The sequence below is a fragment of the Argopecten irradians genome, chromosome 4, assembly GCF_041381155.1.
Source record: "Argopecten irradians isolate NY chromosome 4, Ai_NY, whole genome shotgun sequence".
NCBI classification, from domain to species: Eukaryota; Metazoa; Mollusca; class Bivalvia; order Pectinida; family Pectinidae; genus Argopecten; species Argopecten irradians.
This window is the reverse complement of record NC_091137.1, coordinates 48,845,315-48,859,415: the sequence shown is the minus strand read 5'-3', so window position 1 is coordinate 48,859,415 and position 14,101 is coordinate 48,845,315. Positions and strand designations below refer to the sequence as shown.

Sequence of the window (14,101 nt, the reverse complement as noted above, 5' to 3'; positions counted from 1 at the left end):
ATTCTACAGTAGCATTTCCTCTACAGCACAAACCATGCATGTTTTGTTATCTTATTTATTTCAATTGATATTGGCAATTAGGAAAAACTATCATCATCTGCAATATTGGGTAGTGTGAACACGCAAATAGTCATCTAAGGCCTTAAAGTTTTAAATATTGCTTAAGACCGTCAAAATCGATACTTTGATAACATTTCAACAAGTCTGTAATTCTTATGTATAAAATGAAAGAGACAAAAGTATCATTTAATTTTCTTTTATTAACATCTTCACATTGATACAAACACTGTCGTTCATTACAAATAAAAAACAAAAAAGTTGAAAGATAAAATGATGAATGATGAATACTATCTCGATAATCGTATATACTTACTGTACCAGACATAAGTTTACTTTGTGATAAAAGTCTTCATTTGCACTACACTACATCAACTCCACAAACAGGCTTCAATACTATTGATACCACACAATCTTCATAGAACTACCTATATACAGCAGTCACCTTTACCTCGACTACGTAAAATGATCGCTATTGCTCCTGATGACATTAACAAACGAATGGATTACAAACATACAAACGAACCACTTACATACACGCGATATATGACTTACTCACGATGGGTTTTCTTTACATATTATTTAAGACATTTTTCAACTAAATCCACGACTGTACCCTAATGAATTAATGAGTAACTGTACATGTACATACACAAAAGTTGATCATAAACACACATCCACACAATTACGTCTTCAATTTCAGAATGCCGCTCTAGATTGTTATTACAAACTCTAACCGTGCAATGTCGTTTGTTTTACAATTACTTAAGCAGAAAATGGCGATTGTATCATAGCGTCCTATTGAACGTTTCTGATTGATACTGAAGTCTATAATATCATTTTGACTCGTTGAAGAATGTCGAATATGAGGTATAATATATCTTTTATAATGACCACATGTATCCTCGGCATTCTACTCTATATATCAATACACTTAATGTTTATTTGGATTTCTTAAGTTTTAGTCCCTACAACACTGACAGGTTCTAAAGATCATCGTCATTAATATATAATATGATATATATTTTCTTATTTATTTCATATGTATTTATATTATATTGTTTATATAAATCATATTTACATTGTCAGTGTACAACAATGACTCATGATAACTTCAAATTGATCACAGTAACAAGAGTTAAAAGCACTATTTTCTATAATAATTGGCTAACACTTAGGAGATAAGTAGGCATTATTCGTGTATACGTGTGCATGCTGGGAAATTATTAAGATATATATAAATTTGATACTGGTAACTTATAAAGATATCCTTTAGGAAGAGTATTGTAAGTTATATGTTGGGGTATAATATAGGGTATATTTATAGAATACTGACGAAGGTTTTGATTTATATCATACATATTCTACTTGTATACCTTTTAAATATCGTTATAGTGTGGCCACAGATGGTGTAAATAAATTCCATTAGATAAAAACCCTACTAACTTTCTCGACATCAAAGCAAAAAGAAATGAAACAAAATAATTTCACTTTTGTCAATGAGAATAGAAGATCACAGTAATGGTAATAAAAACCTGCCTGTATCATTTGCTATCGAAATCCTACCTGAAGTTGTTGAACACAGGCAGGTGACCTACATCGAGCTGATATACTATTGTATTCCGCTGTGCTTACAGAGAACTAAACGCTCTGATCGTCAGGAGGTATATAGCTCTGCAACTGTAGCATGCTTATTGCTCTACTATTTTATCTGGCACACAGCTATGCTATTTCAGCAGATATGTACCTAAGCTATGTCAGCATCATACCGTGTTTGACCATAGCTACACGACTATAGCAACGTATGAATGACAGACAGACATTTCATTGTCATAAGTAATACCAAGAAACTATGACAACACTACCGTTCAATTGTCAAACTTTGGTTCGAAGGCACATCAATACATTTGTATATGTTTTAAATTTCCCGAACAAGTTATAACATTATTTTGTCCTTGGATCGCCGGAAGTCTGATTTAGGTATGAGTGTATCACGTGACATGATCAATTGACTGGAACGAGGCTCCAATCCGAAAGATTTATCTATCACGTAATTCGCTGAGTTCCGAGCAATCATTGCCAGAATAGGATCTGTCTGTTCTGATATGCCGTCATTTTGTCCGGTTACCATGGTTTCAGATTTTGACATTCTTCTATCCCCTGTTTTAAACTTGGAAGGATATGAGGAAATTTGAGTTTGTCGATAGGCAGCTGATCTATTTACTGGCCATTTGCGGGTGAGTCTACTAGCCACGAACGAATTAGAATTGGCAGTGTCTTTAATGGAAGACTTGTCGCCAGATGCCAACCGAAACATACTTGTATCTGCCCTATAGGCCGCGGACCTGGCAGTCACCGTTGGAGGGAGTCCATTCGTAGTTCCAAATGAGTCCTGCTTTTTCTCAGATGTTACAGGTATTGCTTGCTTATCTTTGCGTTTGCTTTCCGTTGGTTGAGTTCTCGACCCACGATGTCCAAGTAAAGTGTAACCGCGCTCACCGTTAGGGAGCTGTCCAACCGGACGACGAGTGAAGCAGTCGATTTTCTTATTGGCCCGAAGAACAAATATCGGATTACATCCGTCCGCCACTACCGTACACTCTGGAGGACCACTAAGGCTCCAGCCATTTACACCAACCCTGAAAAAAATCACATCGTCTATATTTGTCTATTTATAACAACTAGATGGTCATAAGCGGATGATTATACCCAATACAAAGTCATATCATGTCATTTTAAACCAACAAAAGTTTTCTTTGGTGGAAACACAGCTAAAAAGGTATTTGATACCGAAATAATTCAATCTTAGTAACAAGCATTTTCATTTGCTTGAAAATTTCTGTTATCAACTCATAATGTAAAACATGACGTTGCCGTTTGTAACACCGTTTGTGATTGGCTGAAACAACGGTGCGGTGATTTTATAGAAAAAATAGTGCCTCAAGAATGTTTGTTTTTCACACGTTTAGATTGTATTACGTGGATTTACTTGAATAGATTTTTATGTTATGGACTTATAACAAAACACATAGAGTGTAGTCTCACGATAAAACGTTTCAAAATTTATTTAAATTGCTCTCTGATTTTTGTATTATATATAACTACGTAGCACAGTAGAAAATTACGTGATTTTATATCGACAAATAATTCATGCAGATGTTGAAAATTATGAAATGAACATTAAATTGAACGTTAAGAAATGTACTTATCAATAAAAGTTTGATAAAGTTTTATATAAATAAGAAATCAATGAATAAACTGGGGTATACAACATACTAAGAATACAAAACGTAAGCAGACGCCATCTTATTGTCTTTCATCGCATATGATACTTTATATTTTGTTGAATATTGATTTGTTTTACGATGTGATCCCGTATAATCGCTCAATGAAAATTCTCTGGAAACATTTGAATTATATTTTTTCCTCGGAAATACAAGTTAACAAGTTTACGTTATCCAACTATGAAAGAAAACTTGTAGTATAAATTTTAACTATCATTTATTTTCTAATTGATCACGGGTTTGCTATATTTATAAAAGGTGATATATATATATATATTGAAATTATCTACACTTCGAATTTGCGGAAAGCGAAACCTAAACGCAAAAAGCGGGAACCCATCTATAAAATATGTTGGTGTTTTTTACTTACCCGTCGCAGTGAAGACCATCATTCGTACACTCGCAGTGGAAACAATCTAACGTATCAAAACTCGAGCCCGGTAGTATCTCCAGCTGGACCGTGATACCGCCAGACGTCATAGGGTACTCACAGTAGCCCCGCACTGACCCGTAGTCTGAAAAAAATGAAATTACAATTTAATAAGGTATAAACACACAGTAGCCCCGCACTGACCCGTAGTCTGAAAAAAATGGAATTCCAATTAAATAAGGCATAAACACACAGTAGCCCCGCACTGACCCATAGTCTAAAAAATATGAATTACAATAAAATAGTGTTAACACACAGTAGCCCCGCACTACCCAAAGTCCGAAAAAGATATAATTACAATAAAACATACAGACACTACAGAGAGACCAATGTAATCATTGGTGTATTATGATTTTTATTTTCTTTTTCGCTTTTGATTTAAAAATTAAATGGTAAAAATGTGTAAGATGCAACCGGTGTAAAATCGTTAACGTAAAGTTTTTAAGCATTGGTGTTATCTATAGTGTAATCATTGTTGCAATTGGCTAATTAAGTGACGTAACGTGTAAACTCATGATTGTAACCAGTGTAATCACTGATCGAAAGTGTAAGTGATGTAATTGTTATAATGTACCAGTGACGCTATAATGTATATTCATATTGTGGTGGATGTTGTTACCCTGCTTTGCGTTCCCTTTGACTCCCCATGTAATTTATAATATTTGACTTAAATTCAGAAATAGGCACTTACCTGATGTTTTGATTTTCAGAGGACTTTTCCAATCAACAGCAAAAGTTCCGTTAAAGCACAGAAGCAGTAGAGTAATGGGTATTATCACAAACATTATCATCTTGACGATATGATCTAGTCCTGAATACTTTCTCAGCTACTGAGAGCTGGCCCTCGTATTTATAGTCTTTGTGTCTCGTTTTGTTTATAGATAAGCATTTGTCAAAGTCGTGTTTACAACATAAGTGCGGGATGATGAAGGGGAGTTTGAGTCAATAACGTTGTTTACTACCGATGTAGCTAAAACATATACGACAATACCCCCGGGCGCTTCTGTTTACGTCCCAACTCCTACTGCGCAGGACCAAAACCTGGGTGGTGCCTACCACCAAATAGTCAAGGTCACATCACCGCTTGAAAAATCATAAAATAAACACAGTATATGCAATGTGAAGCTGGGTTACAAGTGAATCTTTCTTAATGCAGTGATGAAATATACGTAAATATTGATAATCAGGGTTTGAAACATATCTTGATTTACAGTTGTTTATGAATTGCATTTTATGTTGTTTGTGTGTGACAAGTTTTGACAAGAATTCAGTGACGTTTATTTGTGTGTAAATATGATGCAGGTAACACCACATCTAAAAACAGTATGTTGTATCCTCGAGCGATTTCAAACGCGTCATGACGTTGTCGGTGGGAGGTGCAAGGTCTTGGTCAGAAAAATGTTTGTAACGAGTAGCGTGTAGCCTAGGTGTTGCAGAGAGCGAAAACTGACAGGCAAACAAGCCCTTCGCTGACCTGCGGATACCACGACTTCTAAATGAATGGAAATGTCACCACCTAGGCCCTACACAGCCTGTCACAACTAGCATAGACTGAGCTCAGCTGGTGAACCAACAGTATCACTCATCCTGTATAACATTCATTCACTAAACTTAAAAGCACGATAGGAAAATGTTTGTCATGCATACGCAATGGGACAAGCTACGTTACCGGAATTGATATCGGACGTACACAAAAGTTATGATAAAAAGCGTTTTTTTCGTAATTTTTGTTTCTCCGATATCATTTCCGGTGACGTAACTTGTCCCCATTGATACGATAGATTGGGTGTGTTGATTCCTTTGCATCATGTGTGCGCATCAGTCATCAAGCATTACTTCACTCATTTAAACTGAAGAAAAATAACAACAACAAAAAGGGTGCAATATGTTTATCACCATTGCAATAGATAGGGTGTGTAAATGCCAGTGTATCATAGTCACGAGTTACTAGTTCAGCCTTGTCATAGTGAAGGGCCGTTATGGTACCCCAATGCTGTTAAGATAGCTGTTATATATGAATATGCTTGCATGTATATCAATGGCCAAGGGGAAATGTTGTAAGAAATATCATATATTTTGAAAGAACCGTCACAAAGCAACGCCATTATTTGAATATGTTTTTCGTCCAATAGCAAACATTAACGATCTAGGGGGAAATGTTATATGAAATATCATGTTTTACGTACAATAACATAAAGCAATGATCATTATATAGAGTCTGGTTTTAGCGATAGAAGAATATTGATTGACAAGAATCTGGTCACCGCCTTCTGCTGAATAGTCAGAAATCTTAATCACTTAGTCATACTGAAGATATTCGTTTGTTTACTGTCCAGTGTATGTTTACTTTGACGTCATGGCATATTTTATAAAAAAAAAAACATGCATGCAAACCTAACATTTAATACTACGTTATACGACAGCATATAGAAACGCGATATTACCACGGCGTATGCGATGTACAGGAATATCTCACAATAAAACTATTGTTTTTTGCCTAATATTCTTCTGCATTATAAAAATTTAATCTGCAATTAGCAAACAGACTAAATCCCAAAACCTTTATATATCGTAAACAATCGCCTAACAACTCGATACTATCTGTAAAATGCTATTTTCCATTAAAAGTGTACACAGTTACGCCCAAGCGACGGTTGTGTTTACTTTTATATTATGATAATGTATTTTATATGAAACAAACAATAACGCTATTAACGAAACAATTAAAGCTTAAATTCGATCAAACGATGAGGTATGCAAATAAATCGCCGATGTAAATGGAGATACAAAACAAAATATTTACATGGTCGGTGTGTGCTCGCTTAAATAACGTACATGTAACCAGAGAAATTTCAGTTAATTTTGTATGAACGTTATCCAGACGCGTATGAATAATATATAAAACATGAATGGGATCGAATGGAACCGAACCGGCACATACACGTGTGTATATGTTTTCTTGATTTCGGATTTTCATACCGAAGGATACAAATCTAATCAATATATAAAATGATCGTGTAAATGTTGAAAACATCTCATGGGCACCAGATGAAAATATCTTTTTACTAAGCTTCGGAAATTAACACAGTTTCCCGCTAAATCCGGATGGAATGTTTCATTATTTCTTCTGTTCTGATCGCACTGCGGGCTTAAACAACAAGTTTGTTATTGTTGTGATTTAAAATATCAAGTTTGAGGATGATAAACCTTTCGAAAAGTAGCAAAAAGACGATCGCTAGTTTTCGCTAACGTGCGTCCATTATATCCGTAAAAAAGGAAAAACACTGAGAACATCAAAAACTTTCAATCACTTCATGAAGTTTGATATCCCGTAATATATTCCATAATTGAATACAGTACGCACAAATTAAAAGAGCTTTTGATATCTTATTCAGCAATTAACCATACCAAAACTTTAAAAAAACATGATTAACTTCGCTTAGGTTTTATGTTATAAAGTCAAATAGGTGATCAAAATGGATTTTGACAGTATTGTCAAAAAGCATGATATCTTAGTCTGCAATATATATTTAAATGTTTCCTTCTCCTTCATACCAACAGGCCAAAAAGTCGTCTTTAATCTTAATTCACAACTTGACAGTGTTATCAGTAATTGTTGAGTGACTTATTACATACGTTTCATCTTAACATATATAAAACACAAGAAACAAGAATTACAACACTGTATGAATTCTGTGTAGTTATTAACGTTTATACATATGTATACGGTATTACACACATATCCCGGAACCAGATGCTTGTATTATTGCTGATGTTTGCTGCCTTTTATATATCCAGCTAAAACCGTGCTTAATGCATTGCTATTATATTGCTGATATCAAAAAAGGTTTATTGGATTATTGTCCTGATCTAATCCCTATTAGATTCATGGAATTTATAACATTGTCATCATAAAATTGTTTGATGCCGACTGCAAATGCAGACAAAATGCATAAAAATGAAATGTATTCGAATTATGGTAGAAATGAATCAAGTTAATCTCATAGCAGTTACATAAGCGATCAGTTAACACTGAAGCTAACTGTTATTATGTTTACTGATGGATTGAGCATCATTCTGAAGTTACAGGGTATGATCGAGTCACCCATGCTGTTATATTTTGTTTGTTTGTTTGAATAAATTAACGTCCTATTAACAACCAGGGTCAAGAACGACCTCCCGTGTATGTGGTATGTTTTGTATTTGAATTGTGTGGTGCGTCGTTTGGGAGACTGTGGTATATTCGTGTTGTGCCTTCTTGTATAGTGGAAATGTTGCCCATTTTATAGTGCTATATCACTGAAGCATGCCGTCGAAGACGCCAGGCAACACATCCCACCCGGTCACATTATACTGACAACCGGCGAACCAGTCAACTGTAACTCCAACTGTCGTGATCAAAGTCAATCGATGCTATGACAGCCTTAACAATTTTATCGACAGTTTCATCTATGTTTAGATACTTATTGTTATATTGTAACAATTGGGCTCAACATTCATTTTGTATTTTCATTTTTTTGATGATTTTAAGGTCATTTACTAGCAACGTTTTTACATCATTACCATCAAAACCTACCCACAAAAATAATTATGAAGAGAAAGGAAACCCTTTTTAATGAACACATGGAATATCATATATCGTATATTTTACAAAATACAATATAATAATTCCTCCTTTAGTTTTCTTCGGTACCGTTAACAGTGTTAAGCGAAAGAATGCCATTTGATGAATTAGGAATTTAAGGTTAAATTTTTCTCTACAGTAGAAAATGACGCGGGCAGCTGATAATTACAAGATAGTACTATCGTTTTCACCAATGTCCATAGGATATTATCCGAACTCCGCAATCAATGGAAGTGTTGTCCTTTCATGACAGAACATTGTCAATATGCCCATAGGTAATATTCAAGGTCTTTTCATAGCGTCTAATATCGGTTCTGATTAGCCCTACTATGGATTCAGTGTTTCGCATGAAAGCAAAAACAACTTTCTCAATAGTAGGTCACACACTATCCCCAAGGAAATTATAATTCATACATACACATACAAGTCAACAAACACGGTTGTTGTTGAATTGAATTCAACTATTTATGAAATGTATATTTTAAAGAATACAGCAATCTGACTTATACAATTTTGTATTGGACTGTATCAATTTTGAGTTGTATTCTCCCGCTATGAGGCATATTTCGTCCCATAAACAGCGGCTATCTTTTTAGTTTCTTTTCTATTTTAGGGTTCATAATAGAATAAACATATCATTATTGAAATTACTTCGATCGTGTATCCTATTGATTTGGCCGTAGCGTTTGAGTTGTAAAATTATTTTGCTGGTTTTCTTGGTGGGAAAATATTTCGATGCCTCGACTTATTAATACAAGCCCTTAGCCTCTGGGCCACGAGTTCGAATCCCATGTGTGGCAATTGCTAGGTACCAATCGCTGGTCTGTGGTTTTTCTTCGTCCTTAAATGACCCTGGTTGTAAATAGGACGTCAAATATAACCAAAGTTAATTCTCGTTGTCTGATATAATTTACAATTTATATACCAATCTTAATGTTTAAGAATAATTTAGTGTTTGTTTTTGTAAAGGCATAGGCTGGCTTGGCGATGTCAAATGATATATTAACGAAGAATCAAAACATCTTTTTCAGAGATCATTGTGGTTGCACGTTTTTGACTACATTTGGAATGAGCTTAATATCGCACCTATCTTTGGTTTTGTACAATAATCGGACAAAGCATTAAGTACATGTACTATAATATCAATCAAACAAAGCAAACATATTCAAAATAATGGAAGGCAAAGTGTTGTCCCCCATTTTCTGCAATTTCCCTCAGAACAAAGAGCGTGCAAAGCAATATATACATTTGTTGAACATTAAAGCATTGAACGTTTTAACGGTGGTAAAAGGCGACGCTAGGCGATTGGGAGCCGTAGATCGTGAGTTCGAGGCCCGGATAAGGCACGCGAAATGTTCAATAAATTGTCATCCTTTGTTGAATTGTGTTTCTTTGATATGTCTAATTACTTAAACACAATGTATCTTTGTTGATCCAAATGTTTAATGTGAATTTCCTGTTGAAATTGTACCTCGTTAATGATTATGTTGAACATTAGATACAATTAATTTAATCTTCCTAGCATCTGCTATCCCCGAGGCGGCATGTCACCTTTTTGTATAGTAGAGTGTAAGTGTGCGCGAGGTCGTTAATTGACGGGTATGAATATGTATGTGTTATCCCGCCCTCAGTACGTTTTGATTGCTCCATAAAAATACATTATCATGTAAAACGGCGGATTGTGTTGGCGTAAATATCACAGTTTACGTGCATATTACACTGTTGTTATAGTCGGTTATCGATTACGCTGCAAAAAAAAAGTCGACATACACAGCGGACGGCATCAAAGATTGACATCATCATGCTTAGTTAATAATAACTTGTTCATTGAAATAAAATTGTTTCGATTTTGCTCTTCAGATAAACATATAATGTCTCCAGACAATTTACAATCATTTTTCGTTACCTCGAAAACAAAAGAAACCCAATAAAACTCCGACTTATCGATTATTTTTTGTAATTTGAATTTTATCTGAACTAATAAATCAAACCAGCCACAAGTCGATAGAGTTCAACAGTACAACAAGAATGCTATTACATGGATGTGATTTGTTATTTTGATACAAAAAAACAACGCTATATAAGACAGCTCGAGTTTCCTATCTATGTAATACAAGGTAATATAGCTTACCAGTCGGGTAATACAGTTATATGTATGTGAGATGGTTCGATTTCTATTTGATGTATCTTACATATTAGTCTTCACCAATCCTTTGTCCTCGGAATTGAATTTCGGTGAATCGTCGCCGCCGGCGCAGTGTTCCATACTTCGTGGTTATTGAAATATCCGATATAGGGGCTTCAGTTTATTACAAGAAACCAATTGCATGGAATTCCATTTCCCAACGTATATACATTTACTTGTGTAATGATGCAATAGACATAAAGATTTTCTTATAATGCCTACTTCGTGACCGGTTAGATGTTCTAGAAATGTATGTGGATTCACCAGACCTATTCCAATTCGTAATTCCGTTTCTGAAGACTCAGGTTAGAGGTAGCGATAGACGTAAGACCCTAATAATATACTTTCATGAGTTAATACTGGGTTACAAGAATTTTTGTGTGGTAGAAACTGTCGTTGGTTTCTCGGTTGCTATGAAACCACGAAAATGATAATGAAAAGAACACTCCGAAACATACTGTAATAATTGTCACCATGACTAACCACGAAAGTGTTTCCAGGTTCCCAACCAGAAATAATGCACGTACGAATATTTATTGTCTTACAAGGTAAAGAGTGGCAAACATTGATGAATATTTCATACATCTCTATTACATTTACTTAACGACAGAAAACGATCATCCTTGATCTTCCAGGGATTACTATCACTGTCGTTATATCCATCCCTGGAATATGTCATAGCACACTTGAATTCTAATGTTTGTGTGACAACGGATGAGCACGTAGATTGGTTCTTTGATCTTCATTAAAATAATTGAGTAACGGCGCATTGTACATGTATGCATGGCTTTGAAGGTGAGTATATCTCTGTAATTTCCAAAGGAAATATTTGTAACACGTAATTGGTCAGTTTATTTTCTCTTGTACTGCTTCAGGATTGGTGTAACGACAGTGAAAGAGACCCCTGGAGTACCGAGGTTAGGGAACAGTATAGGTTATTTTTCCATGCAGAACCGTCGCCCACGTGCGTCTGCAATTGACTTTAGTCCTAGAAGTGGTCTAACAACACATTAACTATAATTAATTCCCTGTGGTGGTATCAAGTGCTACAGTAGTACCAATAGCCTTGAAACAAAATACACGTGTGTTATTGACTTACCGTGCGCTGCCATGGATTTGTCTAGACATTACTTTACACCGCAGTAGGAAGAAATGTTACTCTACTGTGACTCCTCAGGAGAATAGAAAATATAACACCTGGACTTCTAATATAGCCGTTTCCGTGTAAGAAAGGCTCGGTCCTAGTGTTTATTACTGATAAGCTACGATTGAGTTCGTGCTGTATGTTTAGTACACAACTTCGTGTTACAACTTTCACGTTTATCTAATTATGGTAATAGTTTAAATACTGAATAATTTAGAAACCCTCCGTCGAAGACTTGGCACCCGAAGGTGTTTTTTAATGACGTCGTTAAAATGTATTCAAACACCAAGACGAAAAGTTAAACAGATGTAAAACATAAAGCTTTTTTTTATTGGTTTATCTAGATTTTTAAAACGAGATTCTCGTATCTGTCCGGATAAATATTTTTACAGATACATATACAGAAAAAAATAATGAGATATATATGTATAAATAAATAAAAATAAAATGAATAAATGGATAAATAAATAAATAAATAAATAAATAAATAAATAAAAATTGATAAATGGATAAATAAGTAAATAAAATAAATAAATAAATAACTAAAACACCAATTGACTTATAACAGTTAGACACAAAATTAATGGTGATATCTACGGATAGCACTGAGGTTTTAACTTTAAAATAATTGTGTTGTTTTTTCTGGTGAATACTTTTGAAAATCCGTCATTGAAGTAAAAAAAAGTTATGTAGTCATCTCGATTAATCCATATTGATAAAACTTGGGCGTAACAAGAGTAGAAAATGATAATGTAATATAAAACTTGCCTTACGTTGATTTCATACAACACATCATTAGTGATATCGTATGTTATCATCAGCAGAAGATTAGGGAAACAGTCACAAATAAACATGGTAGTAAGCCAGAGCAAGAATAGACAAGGTACGACATGCATAGCGTACATTAAATCTTTGCTTCAATACAACTGATTTTTTTTGTGCTCTAACTAAATCAGCGCGTTACCGCTAAATATCTCAGTAATTTACCAGAGAGAACACAACATACTCTACAGGAAGAATATTATGGCGCTTCGCAATCGATCATTGGCAAAAAAACTAGCAAACTTACCAATTTTCTAAGTGATTACTCTGGATGGTGAAGCAGACACATGCAAACATAAAATGTACTTCTGTTCTGTTGTGAAGGATCGTGCGTGATGACGAAAACGCTTTTCCATATACTCCGATGAATATCAAATGAGTCACGCAACTTTTCAAATGGGATATGTTAGCATTAAGATAAATTCTTTAAAGCCACACTTATTTCCTAATCCATCGATTAAATACAAAAAAAAATAATCATGATCATAACAGTTTAATGATACTTTTATCAAAATATCCGGCAAAAATTCAAATATCTATCAACTAATTATATGTACCCTCTTTAAGTGGCATGTTCAAACGAATGGCGTGTTGTCGGAACAACACCAGCTGGTAAAAATAATCCAAATAAATTCTAACATCTCTAACGCAATCGTCGATCTAAACAAATAGCAGAAAAACTTCGCATGAATGTGCTGACTGATAAACTAATAGAACGAGTTAAAAGAACACCAAGTGTCATGGACAACATTAGGTCCTGTCGTCTGCTCGTTACAAAATCATGTGACATTCGAATTCATGACATGCAAACATGTCTGTTGACGGGAAACCTTGATTATTCAAACATCATACAAACGACAGGTGCCGATCACATTTTTTCCGATGACATGAAGAGCCACAAAGCCAAGTTCTTTCCTTAGTATGCTTATTTTATATAGCAGCAAATGAGATTGCTTACCACAAAGAGATTTGTATTTTTTACAGAACTGTCCTTAGTATTCTCTTAATTAGCAGACGACCTGAAGCGTTTCGCGGTTTGATGTTTATCGTTAGATGTATACAGTAACATGATTGAAGTCATTCAAAGATCAATACTTGTCTGTGATGTAACATGATTGAAGTCATTCAAAGATCAATGTCTGTGATGTAACATGCTATTATATATTTTCTATGAAATGTATCATATATGCTCTGTTTGATATTGGCAAGTCTTTAGAGAAGCCATGCTTTATTCTAAGGCTTCCTTAGATGTAGTCTAGGAACCAGTGGGTATGTATTTATTAAATCGCTTCCGTGTTGCGCGATGGATGGATCATTGCGAATTTATTCGTTACCTTTTTACTCACTTTGTATATTTCATGATGAGGAACATTTGACTGACAGTTTTTGAGTGCCGACGATTTCCCTACTGAGACAAGACCCTAGTTTACAAGTAAGGACTTTCTTGTAAATCACATAACACGACTTATACCAAATATATCAACTTAGTTGCTAATATGTTATATGAGTCGTAAATTTCATACAGGTAAAGGAGAGTTTTTTCATATATATATTA

The 14,101-nt window shown here is 34.7% G+C and overlaps 1 protein-coding gene across 1 annotated transcript; it reads right to left on the bottom strand.

Moving 5' to 3' along the window:
* Nucleotides 1–240: 240 nt before the first annotated feature.
* Nucleotides 241–5,213, bottom strand: LOC138321896 (uncharacterized). The gene is made up of 3 exons (XM_069265912.1): nt 4,463–5,213; nt 3,712–3,856; nt 241–2,696 (listed from the first exon to the last, which is right to left on the bottom strand). Exons 1-3 carry the CDS (start codon nt 4,560–4,562, stop codon nt 1,994–1,996), a joined length of 948 nt encoding a protein of 315 aa, XP_069122013.1. The 5' UTR covers nt 4,563–5,213; the 3' UTR covers nt 241–1,993.
* Nucleotides 5,214–14,101: the final 8,888 nt, after the last annotated feature.